Source organism: Electrophorus electricus, chromosome 14 (assembly GCF_041902795.1).
Source record: "Electrophorus electricus isolate QZ-2024a chromosome 14, ASM4190279v1, whole genome shotgun sequence".
Classification (NCBI taxonomy): Eukaryota; Metazoa; Chordata; class Actinopteri; order Gymnotiformes; family Gymnotidae; genus Electrophorus; species Electrophorus electricus.
Window position 1 is genome coordinate 25,938,534 of NC_137510.1, and position 18,372 is coordinate 25,956,905.

General features: G+C 40.7%; 1 protein-coding gene and 1 long non-coding RNA gene across 8 annotated transcripts; one reads left to right on the plus strand and one right to left on the minus strand.

The window, feature by feature from the left end:
* Positions 1-1,637: 1,637 nt before the first annotated feature.
* LOC145651155 (uncharacterized) lies at positions 1,638-9,244 on the minus strand. Of its 2 annotated transcripts, none has more exons than XR_014116926.1 (3): positions 9,109-9,244; positions 2,802-3,379; positions 1,638-2,669 (listed from the first exon to the last, which is right to left on the minus strand). It is a non-coding gene; the product is annotated as an uncharacterized LOC145651155 (long non-coding RNA). The 2 variants fall into 2 exon arrangements; XR_014116925.1 differs by lacking the exon at positions 9,109-9,244 and adding an exon at positions 5,319-5,441.
* fxyd6l (FXYD domain containing ion transport regulator 6 like) lies at positions 8,277-18,208 on the plus strand. Of its 6 annotated transcripts, none has more exons than XM_081696374.1 (9): positions 8,281-8,549; positions 10,250-10,329; positions 10,869-10,895; positions 12,171-12,194; positions 12,772-12,795; positions 13,140-13,163; positions 15,151-15,225; positions 15,959-15,995; positions 16,156-17,775. In XM_081696374.1, the coding sequence occupies exons 2-8, from the start codon at positions 10,275-10,277 to the stop codon at positions 15,991-15,993; spliced, it is 264 nt and encodes an 87-aa protein (XP_081552500.1). In that variant the 5' UTR covers positions 8,281-8,549; positions 10,250-10,274; the 3' UTR covers positions 15,994-15,995; positions 16,156-17,775. The 6 variants fall into 6 exon arrangements, with proteins under 6 accessions (XP_081552501.1, XP_081552500.1, XP_035387051.1 ...); XM_035531158.2 differs by having other exon boundaries at positions 8,285-8,470; positions 10,270-10,329; positions 17,692-18,208; XM_035531157.2 differs by having other exon boundaries at positions 8,287-8,549; positions 10,270-10,329; positions 17,692-18,208.
* The last annotated feature ends 164 nt before the right edge of the window (positions 18,209-18,372 follow it).

Here is an 18,372-nt window from a genome sequence, read left to right on the forward strand (position 1 = left end):
TTAGCCAAGAACCGCCTTGCCGTCAAATATGCTAATTCACAATTCTCATTAACGCTAGATCTTAGAAGAACCCCACATGTGTATTTATGCACAAGTTTATACAGCTGATGAAGGACCTCTGTGTGAAATGTTTGTTTCTTTGATACAATTTTTAATACAATTTTTGGGGAGAAAAATAAATAAATATATAAATAAAAATAATATACAGCTCTGGGGAAAAAAAGAAAAAAGAGAAAATTCAGTTTCTTTAGTTTTACAATTGATGGGTTTGTTTGGCCAGGCTGAGCAGTTTTGTTTTATTCTATAACCTACTGACAACATTTCTTCCAAATTCCAGATAAAAATATTGTATTTCAGAGCATGGTTTTGTTTTTTTTTAATGAAAATGACTAATGGTCAAAATAAGAAAACAGTTACAGAAATTTTAGACCACAAATACTGCAAAGAAAACCAGCTCATAATGTAATCATTAGTCAACATTTGAAGGATTTTTTGTTAGGGGTATACCATGCCACTAGAACAGTGTTTTACAAAATAACCAAGATATTTCAACATAAAATCTTTATTCTGCAGAAAACACAATGACCAACATTAGAGAACAGCAATGACTGGAGCACAGAGAAAGATTCCATTTCAGAAAATTACATTTTCTGAAGGTTACAACAGTCACCAAATCAGTAGGAAGTGTACAGGCCGTTGCTTTAAATAACTTCAGCACATCTGTGGCCACAGGACATTACTAGTCTCTCACACTACTCTGGTGTGATTTTGGTCCACTCTTCTTGCAGTCTCTTCCACAGTTTGGTGACTTGTGGGTTTCTTGGCCATAAACTTGTCACCAAGGATTTTCTGGAGGTTTTGTATTGGGTTTAGATCAGGACTCTGGGTTGGGTTTCATTGTTTCAATGAACTGCTTTACCCATTTTGCTGTGTGACAGGGGGCACTGTCCTGCATGAAAATTGCTGGCTGAGTGATGAATGCAAAGAAGGAACCATGTGTTGTTAAAGATACACACTGATACACACTTGCTTTCACTCTGCCCTGTAGCTGTATGAGATGTCCAACTCCTGCTGCCGAAAACATTCCTCAAACCATGACACTTCCTCCTCAACCGTTCACTGACTTCTTTACACACTTTGGGTTCAGTCTTTCCCCAGTTTGTCAACGAACATAATGTTTCCCACCACTTCTCAGTCCACACATGCTCCTCAGCAAAGGTTAGTCTAGCCTTTTGACTCTTTCTGCTAATGAGGTTTGGTCACTGCAAAGTGGGCTTTCAGTCCAAATGCTCTTAAACGTCAAGACACTGTATGATGAGACAGATCCTTAACCTGTTCAGTGCTGAAATGGCGAGCAATTCCAGCTGCACTGTTGAACTGATTAGCCATGGAGATTATCCGCATTATCCTGTCCCCTCTTGCATTTGCCTTCCATGGGTGACCAGCCTTCTTGGGGGGACTTGAATGAGTTCGTGATGTAAAGATGCAATATTCTAGAAATCACAGACTTGGAAAAACCAACTTACATTTACAGCATTTAGCAGACACTCTTATCCAGAGCAACTTACAAAAGTGCTTTGTCATTTACTCGGACTATATCCTAGTACAGTAGGTTAGAATCAAACATACCAATGAACTAGTTTCAAGTTTGGTTTATTTGTCACATACATGGTATAATACAGTGAAATGGTTGTGAGTGTCTGTCCAAACTGAGGAAAGGAACAAGGGTGCATAAGGAAATGTAGACAAAAATACAAAACAGGGATGAATGCCGATACCTAGAAGTACAACATACATAAGATAAATCAATGATAAGTACTAAACAATAAGTACTAGAGTTTGTTAAACAAATACCCTACAATAAGTACCAATTTAGTCAGTCAATGAGAGCAGTTTCAGTTGTCCTTTAAATATTGTGCAAATAGATGGGTCTTCAGTCTGTGTTTGAAGACTGCAAGGGACTCTGCTGTCCAGACAGCAAGTGGGAGTTCATTCCACCATCTTGGAGCCAGGACAGAAAATAGTCTCGATGCTTGTCGTCCATGAGATCTGAAGCAAGGTATTTCAAGCCGAGCCGTACTTGAGGTTCAAAGTACAGATCAGGCTTTGACCATTGACCTCATGTATGAAGGGGCTGGTCCATTTTTGGCTTTGTAGGCAAGCATCAAGGTTTTAAATCTGATGCATGCAGCTACAGGTAGCCAATGAAGGGAGCACAGCAGTGAAGTAACATATGTGAACTTCAGAAGATTCATGTTGCTGCATTCTGGACAAGTTGTAGAGGTTTGATGGCTCTTAGAGGAAGACCAGCAAGCAGTGAGTTGCAGTAGTGGAGCTTTGAGATCACAAGAGACTGCACAAGCATCTGGGCAGCTTCCTGTGAGAGAAAGGGCTGAATCCTTCCTATGTTACAAAGGAGGAATCTGCAAGACTGGGTTAGATTAGAAACATGAGTTGAGAACAACTGGTTGTCCAAAGTTATGACCAGGCTATGGACAGCTTCAGATGGTGATACCAGGCAGTTCTCAAAGGAAACTGTGAGGTCATGGTAAGGGTTTGTAAGTACCTGGGATGAACAGAAGCTCAGTTTTATTGGGGTTGAGCTTCAAGTGGTGGGCTGTCATCCGTGACACGATATCAGTCAAGCATGCTGAGATACAGCTTGAGACCTGCATGTCAGAGGGTGGAAAAGAAAGAAATAATTGAGTGTCATCAGCATAGCAGTGGTAGAAGAAACCATGAGAAGATATTACATCACCAAGAGAATGAGTATACAAAGAGAAGAGAGCCTAATACTGAACCTTGTGGAACACCAGTAGAGAGTCTACACGGTTTGGATGTGGATCCTCTCCATGTCACCTGATAGGACCGTCCATCCAGATAGGACTGAAACCATTTCCATGCAGAGCCAGTAACACCAAGCCTGGAGAGAAGAATGTTGTGGTTCACTGTGTCAAAGGCTGCTGAAAGGTCTAGAAGAATCAAAACAGATGACAGTTTGGCAGCTTTAGAAGCATGAAGTTTCTCAGTCACTGCTGAGGGCCGTTTCTGTAGAATGTGCTGGTTTGTAGCCAGACTGATTAGGATCATGCAGCTGGTTCTGGGTGAGAGAGACAATTGATTATAAACTGCTTGTTCGAGGGCTTTTGAGAGGACAGAGAGAAGTGATGTTGGTCTGTAGTTGGTAACACTGGAGCTGTCAAGTGTGGCCTTCTTGAGGATTGGTAGCACCCTCACAGTTTTGAATGCAGTAGGCACATATCCAGAAGATAAGGAGTTGTTGATGACAGATGAAAGGAAGCAGATCTCTTTAGATTGTCTGGAACAGTGTGGAAAGAATTGGATCCAGCAGACATGTAGTCAGATTGCTGGAGAAGACCTGAGGAGAAAGGAGAAAAAGAAGTCAGAGAGTTGGATGTTGGAGAATGCACATTGGTTGGAGGAGTAGGAACAAAGGAAAAGGACTAGAGGACTGCTGCAACCTTCTGCTCAAAGAAGGTGATAAAATCCTCCAGAGTAAGAGATGAGGAAGGAGGGGGAGGATTAAGGAGAGAAGAAAAAATAGTGAAGAGCTTGCATGGATCAGATGCTGATTTAAATTTCTCTCTGTAGTAGGATGACTTTGCAGATGTTACTTCCAGTGAAAACTTGGAAATGAGAGACTGGTATTGGCTGAGGTCGGAATCTACATGAGATTTCCTCCACCGCCTCTCTGCAGTCCTTAGTTCTCTCCTGGGGCAGCAAAGTGTTTCTGTTAGCCAGGGGGCAGGTGGGTAGGACACAACAGGTCTAGAGGAGAGAGGGCACAGAAGATTCACTGATGAGGAGAGTGAGTGAGGGGGGTGACTGATGTCCGATGTTGTGGTGGTCTGGGTGAAGATCAGGTGCAGAATATTGCCCGCTTTGTGAGTTGGAGGAGACTGGTTGAGGGTGGCTAATAGGGTCACCTCTTTGGCCTTCATCTGGACAACCTGCTGCCAGAGGGTTTCATTCACTTTGGAACGGCTCACCATCTTGCAAAGTCAGTGAAAACTGGAAACTTAGGCTGCCAGTTAAATAGGGTTTGTCAGTTAATTACGGAAATTAGCACCAGGTGCCAGATTAACACCAATAACTTGCAGGTATCTGAAAGTGTTCTCTAAATTTGATCAGTGTTCTTTTTCAATTATCTCATTTAAGTTTTTTATAATGTGCTTTATAATATATACAACTCATGAAATAAGATTAAAATTCTGCTCTTTTACTCCTGTTAGGATAAATTCACATAGGACTACACAGTGACATTGACATTTAGGAAATTGTGTGTTGTTCTCTAATTTTGATCTGCAGTGTGTGTGTGTGTGTGTGTGTGTGTGTGAGAGAGAGAGAGAGAGAGAGAGAGAGAGAGAGAGAGAGAGAGAGAGTGTGTGTGTGTGTGTGTGTGTGTGTGTGTGTGTGTGTGTGTGTATGTATGTATATATATATATATATATATATATATATATATATATATATATATATATATATGTATGTGATGACGTCATTGTATGCTTCACAAAGTCTGGCTATTTATTTAGCCGCCATATTCCACCGCGCGGGAACATAACTTATAGTTTTGTAGGGACATCTTCCGTTAATAGCGGGTGTGTTATCTAGTTGTTTATGATAAATAGGCTGATTTTTGTTTAGTGACAATTATAATTAAGCACCTACGCTCATTTAAGCAAGTAAGAATAGCCTACATTAGGTTAGATTTATGACAAGCTAGAGGTAACATTTTGATATGTTCGGTGGGCTACGGTGGAAAACTGGTAGGAGTATTGACCTATTTAACTTTTTAAATAAATACCATCCATCCATCCATTCATTGAGTGACTCAGTAAATTACACCAAAGAACTATATTACACTTCTAGAAAACGTCTGACTAGATTGTTAGTTTTGAATATCCTGACATTTAAACGGCGCTTAAATGGTTTACGACGGTTAAAGAGTTCAGTTAGTATTAGTTAGGTTACAATTTGTCACAGTAGGCTAAGACGTGTAGTAGTGACATTTTCAATTTAATTTTCAAATTAATTTGCCTGTACAAATCATATGTTATTGTTTCTAGAAACAAATTCGATTCTATCACATATCCTAAAGAACGCAATTAAAATCGGAGAAAATCAATGTAGTCTTCCTACCGCTTAGTATTTGTCGTTGGGGTTTATTTAGTTTAATTTTCAAATTAATTTGCCTATACAAATCATATGTTATTGTTTCTAGAAACAAATTCGATTCTATCACATATCCTAAAGAAGACAATTAAAATCGGAGAAAATCAATGTAGTCTTCCTACCGCTTAGTATTTGTCGTTGGAGAGGTGAATTCGGTAGTGCGCTCTCTGTCGGCTGTGTGAGTCTAATGTAGAAGTCTGGTACGAACAGAGCTGTTTACCAGGGTCATTTAAGGCGGCTGGGTGAATCCAGCAAGGCCTAGGTGTAAGAAGTGGCTTTACCAAAATACGACAGATGTCACAAAATGCGAAAATGTTCTCGTTTGATGCCCAATGAATAAAACTGAAATGATGTCTAGCCAGCCATAATCCGTTATGGTCTCAAACTGCCATCATGTGGACTGAAACTGGTATTGAGTACATGTCTTCTGGGCAGGATGTGTTGTACAATATATAACCATATGTTAAGAATCACTTTCCAAATGAATTTACAGTGAGGTTTGCAACTCATTGTTGAACAGAAATGCATAGTAAACGCTTAATGGTTGGAGAATTATCGTTTGAAAACAAAAAAACTCTGCTCTAAAGGAGGTTTTGAGGGCTTTCTAAATTTATTATTTCTGGGTTTTTTTTAAGGTAATAAATATACTGTCAAAGTTGCTGCAGAGGTTCAGCAGACAGCTATGTTATGTTTTTACATGTTGGGTGGTATTATAGCAAAGACTGTTAGAAGGTTGAGACACTGGACAAATTCCAAGCACCATCTCAAGTCTTGGTCTCATCCTCTGCTGTCCACGTCGCCACTCTGTGATACAGATGTCATTCTCACCTACACGCTACACTGGAACATTCTGCTTTGGTTGCCATACAAGGCAATGACTGCTGTTATCACTTAAAATGTGTACAAAATCCAGTGTCCAACATGTTGAGATGTTACATTTACATTTAAAGTGAAGCTGTTGCAAAAAAAATAATTTTGAATTAAAAACTGGACTTAAAAGTTCTGGGAAAAAATAAAAAACTGGAAAACCAGCGACACCGGCTAACCACCATTTGGCATGACAGTTTCACATTCACACCTATAGACCTACCAGGCCATGTTTATATTCAGAAAGGCGCTTCATGTTCGCTTTGTTGCATCTGCCCTAACTGCCTCCCCCGCTGGTTCATTGCTATTGAGATTTAATATTGGTCACATAACTCATTTAAATCAGTGTGGCTAAGACATTGCATTTGGTGGTTGACTTCAGGAGAAGGAATGTGGCTCTACCTCTGGCCATTATGATCATGCGGTGGCATGAGCTAAAACTTTTACGCTCCAGGGGACAACCACCAGTATGTCACTTCAGCAATACACTGCTGACTTGCTAGGAAAAGTTCATCAAAGCCTTTTCTTTCTGAAACAGCTCAGGAAATTTGGCCTGACTGGAGCTGGTATGCTACACTTTCACAAAGCTGGCATGGGAAGTGTATTGACCTTTTCAGTACGTGTCTGGTATGGTAATTCAACAGCACACGAGAGAGAACGGTTGGAGAATGGTGCAGACTGCTTCTAAAATCCCTGGTTGTGATCTCAGCATACTTTTGCTTCTATATAAATCAGTGGAATGGAAAAAGTGGTATTGGAAGTTCATGCAAGTCACAGCCAACCAGGACCTTTTTCCTTCCCTTCTGGCAAAAGCTTATTTATGTAGGACTTCTCCGTTCCATAACAACTTCACCCTTCTGCCATAAGACTGTTCAACTCCACCTCACAATCTTGACAATTTTTTCTATATTCATGTATTTTAATGTTTTTTATGAGATATATTAATGTGTTTTAATGTATTCTAAGAGATTTCTTAGACAATGCAAGTGTGGCGGTTTGTTGTTTGTGTTTGTGCAGTACCAAAACAAATTCCTCTCAGGCAATGACTCAGTGGAAATTAACTACTGAACCCTTGCAGTCATGCGACTGTGCCTGGTGTTTAAACTGCTGTTTCGAACAGGTACCATTACTATAGCCACTTTATGTGTTTCCCGTGGGTGTCCTGTAGCGTTGTCATTTTGCCTCCTCGTGGTTACTTGTTCATCTATTCCATTTCCCCCCATCATTTCTTCAGTGTATGGGGGCTTTATTCTTGCTTTTCTCTTTATTCCACCCAAGTTTTATAAGTTATATCTCTTTGTCGTATATCGTTGTATGGTAACTGTCGTATTCATAGCTAACTCTCTCATGCACGTGGCTCTTTTGCTGGAGGGCTGTTGGATGGTGGGGCCTTGTCCTGTTCCCTGACCGTCTTTCTCTTCTCACTGTGAGCATGTGTATGTATATGGGCATTTGTGTGTGTTTGAGTGGTTATGTGGGAGTGTCCGTTCACACATACATGTTTGCATGAGGAAGAGTGTGTGTGTGTGTGTGTGTGTGTGTGTGTGTGTGTGTGTGTGTGTGTGTGTGTGTGTGTGTGTGTGCGTGCGTGTGTGTTTTGCCTCTTTTACCCATGCTCTGCCCGCATGCGCCTGTGGTTCGCTGGCTCTTTCCGTTAGCTGTGTTCCCCAGTTTTGCTCAGTACAACCCAAATGTTTTAATCGTCATTTTGATTTGAGCGCGCTAAAAGTAGTTCTTTTTTTTTTTTTTTTTTTACCACGTGTACCACATATCTGTTACTTATGCTTTTCTCACTGCACGATAAATTTAATCTGTGGCATAGTTCGTGTTACCTCGCTGGACACACATATAAAAAGTAATATGTGATAAAAATAAAGTCCTTTCATTTAAGGCAGTATAAGCAGTTGCATACGTCACACTGGAATTTATGGAATTCAATGCGAAACCTGTAGCAGGTTTACTGATGAATGTTTCCTCAATATCCATTAATATCTGGGACTAAGTACCGTAAGATAGATCTGCTCGGTTAAAATGATTCATGAATCCAGATATCTATTTTCTAAGCGCACATGACAAAATGATGGTCTCGACAGGAAACTTCCGCATACTGGACGCAGTCCCCCCGCAACCTCTAGCAACACCACCATCATCACCCCCACCCACACCCACACCCACACCCCGATCCCCGCCCACGTCTGTTGCTGGTCGTTCAGTGGCTGGGCTACTGATCTGGATTATGAAACGTGCGTTATCTGAAAAGGTGCAGAAGTAACTGCAGAGTCGTAGGTAGCAGTAGGTGCCGAAGAAGCCTGATATACTGGAGTCTGCGCTTCACATCGCTCATTTACAGCCGAGCTTATCTTTAATAAAGCGCTTTGCAAGTTGCATGTACTTGTACAGACTTTAGGTGAACTTAAAGAAAAGTCGTGATTCGCCTCCTTTCAAAACGAACATCACAGTTCTGGCGTTAAGTGTTGGCCTAACCGGTAAGTTTCTCTTGTTAACATTTTCCACAAAGAAATCTAGTCGGTCTGTTTTGAAAGGATTGCAGGTTTTAAAATCCTCGTGGCTTTCGCGTCCTGGTGCAGACTGTTCCTCTGCCAGTGTACCGTAGACTACGAGCTGTCAGTGACATTTCTAACTATTTCCAGTAGTATTCGGGACAAATTCCCTTTCCTAATGTTTTTCGTTGTGCCGCAGCCCGGAGCTAGCTCACGTTACTCCTAGACTTATTTTGAAAACCTACAGCACTGATCGCATTCGACAGATTTAATCAATAGTAATATGTATGGCATATTTTATGTACGCTGCGGTTTTTAAATTGAAAAGACCGAGCCTAAGTGAACAATAAATAAGGGGCATATTTTTAGTGTATTAACATCAAGTATACTCTAAAGCAATAATAAATATGAACTGTTTTTGCTGCTGCCAACTTTGAACGCCCCTTTGTCATGAGACATGTGCATTTTGAGCATGTAAACAGTGAAACCCGTGAAACTCCGCTTCGTGATGAGAATGAGTTGATCTGGAGTCACAGTCACTTACGTTTGTAACGCGCTGACCGTAAACTCGTTCGTGCAGCATTCCAGCCCCTGGCGCCGTGCCGCGGCTGCCTGGTACCTAGCCATGTTTGAGGTGCCGGTCTGGAAATAGAGACCGGTTTCCTTTCTTAGCTACAGGAGTTCAGAAGCATGCTGGGATCGTGTAAGTGACCACCCCAAAGCTTGCTGGACACACAAACTGAGAGCTCCGTGGCTGCAGGGGTCTGCTATAACGCGCATGTACTGTACTGTAGAATAACTATAACAATATAAACCATCACGCAATTTGTGACTGTCAGTACGTAGCCCAAATCTGCTTTTTGGCCATCTTGATTGCCTAGGTAATTAATTAAATTTTTCTCAATTATTTTCCTCATGGTTTTAATTAGGGTCAAACCCAGAGTTATAATATGGCAACAAGTGTGGATATTAATGGGAAAAGCTGTCCCAGCTCTGCCAGTACATGTAGTGCCTTGTCTCTTTATCCTATAGCTGTAGGCTTGTGTAATTAAGTCAAATATCAGAGTCAAATTTATTTATATAGTGCTTTTTTTTTTCTTTCTTTCTTTCTTTCTTTTTTTTTACAACCGTCCGAGTCCAAGCCCCCAGTGAGCAAGTGAAGGGCGACAGTGGCAAGGAAAAACTCCCTAGAATTATGTAATACTCTGCTTACCGGTCATCTGTCAGCCTTTGGGCACTGGCCCCTTTAACACAGGGCATGTTTTCCTGCTTCCACCACACCTGACACAGCTCATCAAACACATAACATACCCTCGTATGACAAACCCTTGATATGAGTCCAAACGGAGAAGGTATAGGAAACAAGGATGTAGGCTGCATGTTTGTTGAAAGGGAAATGGAACGGAATGGAAAACTAAGAAAAGATGTGGAGGGTAGAAGGGCAACTTTCCAATGTGCCAGCGTGACAAACTATTTTATTTGCTCAAAATCTAGAATTTAACAGTGACATGCTTGAAATGGTCTATATGCTATTGCCAGTTAAATATTCATATACTTTTGTCAAAACAAGTTCTTAAAAACTCACAAGAACTGTGAGTGGATGTGAGAAATTCAGCAGAGCACCAAAGCCCTCCCAACTGAAGTGTGTGTGTCTGTGTGTGTGTGTGTGTGCGCGCATGTCTCAGACTGTTTCTCTGTTTTTCAGATAAGATGGATCTGTGTATAGCAGTGCTGTTCTATTGTTGCTGTATAGTTCCAGCTCTTGGTGAGTCTTTCCCAGAGTTCTCTGTTCTCGTGAAAGAGTTACAGCAGAGCCAAACAGGCTCTACATGCACATATAACACACACAACCCACCGAGTAAAATATGTGTGTATACGCAACATATTGCACTGCATTATTCTGTTTTCATATGCACCTACATATCTGTTCATAACAATGTTATGAACTAGGCCTATCTTTCTCTCATTGCAAACTTTCCAACCTTTTACCCAATTCAATCATTCAACCTGTTTTTCGACAAAGTCAACAAAATCTAGTACCTCCAATCTAGAACTGTTTCCCCGCCCACTTCTCCATTTAGAAACAAGCTTGATCTCCCCTTAAACAGAGTAAGCCCAGTTTGGGGATAATACTACACTGTTTATACTGCTCCCACACTAAGAGGTCATTTGAGCGTCGCAGCGCTAACAGCCCAGTTTGGGGATAATACTACACTGTTTATACTGCTCCCACACTAAGAGGTCATTTGAGCGTCGTAGCCCTAACGCTGTTTTCTTGGCCCACGTGTGTGTGTATCTGTGCAGGGTCAGCATTTGGCAGGGAAATGCCAGGTAAGTGTGTTGATTCTCAGCCGAGGCACGTTTGAGCGCAGTAATGAATGGCGTTGGCTCTGCACCTCATTGGCTGCGCAGAGACTTGCTTTGGAGTTTGGAGCTGTGGGAATCTGCAGCGTGATTCCACGTATCCGTCTCCAGGCTACACTGAATACCTGCACGACGCATGCACTGCAACACACCCAGTGCTTTGCTTGGCAGTCGGCGCAGGTGAAGTTGAAAGCAAAGTTGTGGTGAAGTCGAACTTTTGCTAAAAGCCACTGATCGGAATGACAGAAGCTACTGACTGGAATCACGGAAGCCACTGACTGGAAACATTGTAAAATGCTACATGGGTCTGAAACATGAACAGAAGATTTATTTGTACTCACTTCAGCTTTGTCACAGGACGTGCATGAGTGAGCGGTTAAATCTGTTTGGCTAATACAGAGTGATGACTGGCATTAGAATTTGAATCGCTATGTAGTCTAGTGTTTAAGCTCATGTTACAATCCCAGTGGATTTCTGAGAACATCATGACCTTTGCAGTATTCCCAGACTTGGAATTAGTTTGGTGCTCCTGCAAGGACATCATTTGATCGGCTGTAAGAGCACTTTGAAATCCCAACACAAGCACAGAACTTTTTGAATGGTGGATGATCTGCAATCGATAGATTTGCTCATTATTGAGGTCTTGCTAGTCCAACAATTACACCATCTGTGTTGTTTGGGGATGTCAGAAATACAGCAGAAGGTTATCCAAAGTCTAAAGTGCCCTCCCTGTGTGAGCCTTTTGCCCTCCCTGTGCGATCCCTGTCATCCCTGTGCGATCCCTGTCATCCCTGTGTCCCATAAACTTGCATCTGCTTTGCAAAGGTATTGCTGTAGTGACTGTGCGTGTCTCTCACTACTGATATACAACCGGTGATGTACAGATACGTTCACTGTAATGGCAAAACTAAACAAAAAATAAATAAATAAACAAATGCAACATTGTGTGCACATTTTGCTGGTCCTCAGATGGCAAAATGTGTAACACAAAGGAGATCTATGACATGAATAGCAGGAAAAAAACAATAATTTTGACACCAAACGTTTTGGTGTCCAGTGATACAGTGTAATGCCCAGAGATACAGGTCAAAGAACAGAAGCTTAAATCATTTGGAAATCAGTAATAAAATTATATCAAGAGATTTTCTGCACTGGCACTTTAAACATTTCCGTTACTTATGCCAGTGCAATAAAAACACTTTTAACATTTGATTAATAATCTCTTCTTTGCTTCCTGTCCAGCTTCTACGATGGATGACAACAACGGTAAGACCCTTCTGACATCACATGTACTTTATGTCTCTTAATTCAGAGCCTGGAATTGTGTTCGTGCCAGAGAAGAGCCATCTGTCTTATGCACGGCTGCGTGTGTCGGAGTTTTTGAAACGCTGGGGCTTGAGCCTCAGCAGGTAAAGGGAAACGTTTACGATGGTCTCCTGCCAATGGAGCCTTTTCATCCTCTACGTGCTATTACACGAGGCCTGACACGGCGGAATACCAGTGGACTGCTGACACGGTGCGGGGAGATTACCAGGGGCCTGCCCTTCCGAATGCAGTGTAGTGAGGTCGCCTTAAGGCAGTCATACCATGGAACCCCACACCACATTCAGAACAACCATCCCATGCTAGGGAAGGATGGTGGAGGCTTCTGAATGCTTAGGACTGAATGTGGATTTGGGGGTAGGGGGGGTGAAATAAGCTTAGTTTTTTTGGACATTTGCATTTGTAATAGTTCAGACGTGTGTATGTGTATATGAGCTCACTTTGCTAGTTTGTTAGCCTGCAACTGGAGAGTCATGAAGTTTAGTTTCAAGTTTCTTTATTCATTTCTGTTTCCCATCAGACCGTGAGGGGCCGTTTCATTATGGTAAGTGGGGATAAATTACATCTATTTAGAGAATATATATGTATGTTATTATTATTTTTATATATATATATATATATATATATATATATATATATATATAATGAGAGAGAGAGAGGGAGAGATTACACACACATATATGACAGACAGATGAAAAGCGATGGTGTGTTGGTGAATGAGTGGTCTGTGCCGGTTTGGGAGCTCATCACTCTGGCCCTTCCTGCCATTTTTGACACGCTTGTTCATGTGTCGCTACTCGCATTTCGAGTTGCTAGTTTGTTAGCCTGCAACTGGAGAGTCATGAAGTTTAGTTTCAAGTTTCTTTATTCATTTCTGTTTCCCATCAGACCACGACAGCCCATTTCATTATGGTAAGTGGGGATAAATTACATCTATTCAGAGAATATATATGTATATTATATATATATATATATATATATATATATATATATATATATATATATATATATATATATATATATATATATATATAATATATATATATATTTATTTTGATTTTTTTTCCCCCATTTTCTATATATTATATGTATATATATATATAGAGAGAGAGAGAGAGAGAGAGAGATGGAGAGAAGAGAGATTCCACACACACATATATGACAGACAGATGAAAAGCGATGGTGTGTTGGTGAAGGAGTGGTCTGCACCTGTTTGGGTGCTCATCACTCTGGTCCTTCCTGCCATTTTTGACACAATTGTTCATGTGTCGCTACTCGAGTTTCTGCATGCACTGTGAACTCGAAGGGCATGTGTTGTGATTTGGGGATTCGGGAAACTCACCTTTGGGACACGCGGTGTTCACGCAAAAGCTTGGGTGAAGGAGAGCGACCCCCTCCTCAGGAAACATCTGGGGAGGTCAGGGAGTGTCTGCGTTTTCCCTCTGTTTTCCTGAAGCAGATGGAAAACAATCGCCCTCGGGGGCCGGTCCCTTGCACAGCCTAGCAAAGAGCTCCAGGTACTATCTGTGTAACGTCTTAATCTGCCTTTGGCTTATAATCGTTTACTTTTATGTGAATCTTATTTCAGACCATTTTGAAAATGCAGTCATTGAGGTTATGAGGATTTAGGAGCATTTCATAAAAGACACGTGGATCAGTTTAAGTTAACAAAAGCAGGGTGGAAACAGGCTTCCTGTGTTGAGAGGATGTGATGCGTTGAGCTCTGTAGTATCATTGGTCTCTCTAGTTTGTACATTTGCAAACAATTGCAAACCACACACGCTAGTGTCAGTTTGTGTATGTGTGTGTTTGGGTATACATGTGTGTAAGTGCCAGTGTTTTCCTGTCAAACCATGCCTATGAAAAAAAAGTCTCTATGATAAAATATCTCCTCCTAAAATACATGTTTTTGAGTTTTCCACTAACAGGTGCTTGAAGCACTTTTACCAAACACTGGCTGTGGTCTGCAGTAATTATCGTCAGCCAGTAGGAATGAGAATGGTTGGTTGGGCAATAGTGTTGCGCCTTTGTTATCATTGTGTCTTCCACCAGTGCTCTTCTGGACATTTGCAAGCGTAGGGGCAACCAAAGGGTCAGGGTACAACTGGGTTTTTTTCTATGTGGTCATTTTATAAGCTACTATTATTCCATGAATTTAAGGAACATATGCTATATCATGATATATATCACAATATCATGGTATCGTTATCCGGAAATGAAATGTCCTGTATCAGGATATTAGATTTTGGTCATATCGCACAGCCGTATTTGCACAGCTAATGAAGTGGTGTCTGTCTGAAACATTTCCTGTTAATCCAAAATCTTGTATATAAATTTTTACTACATCTACACCTTTAATTACAGTACAGTGTTATTATTGCCAGGAATCTCACACACATACACAAACATATCATCTGGTTTTATGGTGTCAGATCCCTTCCTCGTCTTTAGAGGTCAATATTACCTCTCAGAAAATAGATCGCAGTTGTTTGTAATTAACTTTACTAGACTTAATAAGGTGTTGGTTGCAACTGTATATACTAACATACATCGTCTTTCTTTTCATAAACAATATTTACAAGCTCCTTTATAAAATTATAAAATTATCATTCATATATATATATATATATATATATATATATATATATATATATATATATATATATATATATATATCTTAAATTAAACGTTTAAATTAAGATTATATCTATAACCTTAAAATGATTATATAATGATCTGAATGGGGTCATATGCTAAACAGCACAGTTCTGCAGCAGTTGGTCCCAGTTCACACGTTGCTTCACAACAGTGAAGCTTCTCCCCACCAAACATCATCATTGTAGCCACAAATACATTTCCTGCTTACTTTGTTCATGCCTCCTTTGTCTGCTTATTTCAGACTACGATTCTGTTCGAATTGTGGGTCTGGCTTTCGCTGCCTTTTTCTTCTTCATGGGAATCTTCGTTGCCATCGGTGAGTTCCGGAGTTCGGATGTTGGAAAAAATGTTGTGGAAACCACGAACAGATAACCCACTTGTAGCTAAAGTGTGACACCCTGCAACACCTGACTGGCAGATACCTGCAGACACAGGTTGTCTGGGACATTGATACTTCTTCAAGCCAGAGTCAGAATTCTCATCCTACATGCTACATCCTTTCCAATTACATTACATTTCCAATCCCAGACCAGCGACATGACACAAACCAAGACAAAGCAGAGATACCACAAAAGATTTAACTTTCATTAATTTTCATAAACTTTCATTAAGTTTCATTAATGCTTGAAAGCTTTGATTTGCCATCTCACCAAATTCAGCCCAGCTATAGACGTTGCAGTGGTTGGGGGGGGGGGGGGGGGGTATTAATACGTGATCAGCTGTGTCTTAAACAGCATGTTTGAGAGATCTGTGTACCATTCATCAACAGTAATGCTATTAAAGGTCATTAAAGACATATTCCAGGCTGCCTGTGCATCCTACCATGAAAACAAGGAGTCTGATGCTATAGAGGCAACTTGAGCTCTGCAAGATACCCCACACAGCAGCCCCTTACGACACCCATCTCCATGCCCCACTAAGGTCCCCTCAACAGACAGTTCAGGCAGTTGTCCCAAGCTCCAAAATCCACATGTTTGTTTGTATGTTTTTCTTTTTCATTGTCTCGCCTTGCTGCTCACTGACTCTCGTTGTCTTGTGTTTTCCTGCAGGTCGAAAGTGCCGTTGCAAAGGAGGCCAGAAGTAGAGGTGAGTTGAGGAAGAACTCGCAACACAACACAGCTGCTCTCTCCTGTGCACATGCTAGAAAGAAGCGTAAACTGGCTGGCTTGCGCGGGACTTTATGAAAGGTGTTTGTGTATTACACTTGGCTGACAATAAATAGAACAGCATGAACCCTTTACTGTAGGCAGAAATTATACTAGAAGGTGCAGAAAACAAATGAGTGGGTGAGTACCTGAGCTTTTACTGCAAGGTATGATGCGTCATATTGCAACGTATGCATTACACTGTGTTATATACACTGCCTGGCCAAAAAAAAGGTCATACACACTAAAATTTTGTTGGACCGCCTTTAGCTTTGATTATGGCACACGTTCCCTGTGGTGTCATTTCCACAAGCTTCTGCAATGTCACAACATTTATTTCTGTCCAGAGTTGCATTCATTTTCCCCCCAAGATCTTGTATCGATGATGGGAGATTTGGACCACTGTGCAAAGTCTTCTCCAGCACATCCCAAAGATTCTCAATGGGGTTCAGGTCTGGAGTCTGTGGTTACCAATCCATGTGTGAAAATGATGTCTCATGCTCCCTGAACTACTCTTTCACAATTTGAGCCTGATGAATCCTGGCATTGTCATCTTGGAATATGCCCGAGCCATCAGGGAAGAAAAAATCCATTGATGGAATAACCTGGTCATTCAGTATATTCAGGTAGTCAGTTGACCTCATTCTTTGGGCACATAACGTTGCTGAACCTAGACCTGACCAACAGCAGCAACCCCAGATCATAGCACTGCCCCCACAGGCTTGTACGGTAGGCACTAGGCATGATGGGTGCATCACTTCACCCTCCTCTTTTCTTACCCTGATGCACCCATCACTCTTGAACAGGGTAAATCTGGACTCATCAGACCACATGACCTTCTTCCATTGCTCCAGAGTCCAATCTTTATGCTCCCTAGCAAATTGATGCCATATTTTCGGGTTAGCCTCACTGTGTTTTTCTTAAGGCTACACAGCTGTTTAGTCCCAATCCCTTGAGTTCCTTTCGCATTGTGCGTGTGGAAATGCTCTTACTTTCACTATTAAACATATCCCTGAGTTCTGCTGTTGTTTTTCTACGATTTGATTTCACCACACCTTTAAGTGATCACCGATCACGATCATTCAAGATTTTTTTCCCTACCACATTCCTTCCTCGAAGATGATGTTTCCCCACTGCCCTTCACTTTTTAATAATGCACTGGACAGTTCTTAACCTGATTTTAGTAGTTTAACAATCTCCTTAGATGTTTTCTCTGATTGATGCGTGCCAATAATTTAACCCTTCTGAAACAGATTAACATCTTTTCCACGACTACAGGATGTGTGTTTTGACATGGTTGTTTAACAAATAAGAAGCTACTCACTGCATCAGTTAGGGTTAAATAACTTGCTGCCAGCTGAAACATAATCACCTATGCAGTAATTATCCAATGGGGGGCTCTTACCTATTTGCTTAGTTAAATCCAGGTGGAGACCTTTTTTTGGCCCTATATATATATATTTCAAAGCATTGTACATCACAACCTATGCATTATATAAAGCACTTCTGTCACAACTTTTATGGTGAACTAATTCAGACAAATTCTAAGATTAGATTTGCCACTGGCAATTTTATGGTCAGATGTTTGACTTCATGAAGTCATCTGGTATTTCTCTGTTTATGCCTCGCCACGCTAGCATTTGTTTCCACCGGACGAAGAATCCAGCCCTGGGACTCTCACAGTCAGCTGCAGGATGGCAAACATCTGCAAGGAAACCTGTTTCTTCAGAGTGTTTGTCATTTTTTTTTGTATCTCGTAAGTCTCCATTTCATACCAACAGACGCTGCCATCTGTGCTCCTAAACCCCAGATAGATAAGGTACCTGGATCAGTTTAAGCAGCTGACTGGCAACAAATTATAGTTGGGATTATTGTTTGGTAGTTACTGAAGTCGGTAGTGTAGTTCTGCCTGATATGTTTTACCCAGTTTTTGGCTGTTCAGCACAAGATGTCTTTTGTAAAAATAATTTTAAAAAACTTTCTAAAGTCTAATTGATGTCATGTTGAGGCTGCTATTGATTTTAAATTGTAGCCTTTTTTACACTTTGTAAATTCTTTTCATTGTTTGTAAAAGCAATGAATCTGATTCATTCTGATTAATAAGACATGACTGACATGACTTTTCTATCAAATAAACTTGGACTTGAAATAAAATATGCAGTGATTCATTTTAGTAGGCCTAAGTACATATGCTAACAAAAACATGTAAATATATAATGTATATAAACTAAAATAGCAAAATGCTATAAATGAGGAAACTCTAGTAGGAATAGAGAATAAATAAAAGACAATTAAGAACTTCTAAACTATCATAATCT

Excerpts from the sequence above, each read along its gene's own strand:
- fxyd6l (XM_081696374.1), top strand. The coding sequence starts at position 10,275 with ATGGATCTGTGTATAGCAGTGCTGTTCTATTGTTGCTGTATAGTTCCA. Across the intron at positions 10,330-10,868 it reads CTGTATAGTTCCAGCTCTTG|GGTCAGCATTTGGCAGGGAA; the intron begins GTGAGTCTTTCC and ends GTATCTGTGCAG. Across the intron at positions 10,896-12,170 it reads ATTTGGCAGGGAAATGCCAG|CTTCTACGATGGATGACAAC; the intron begins GTAAGTGTGTTG and ends CTTCCTGTCCAG.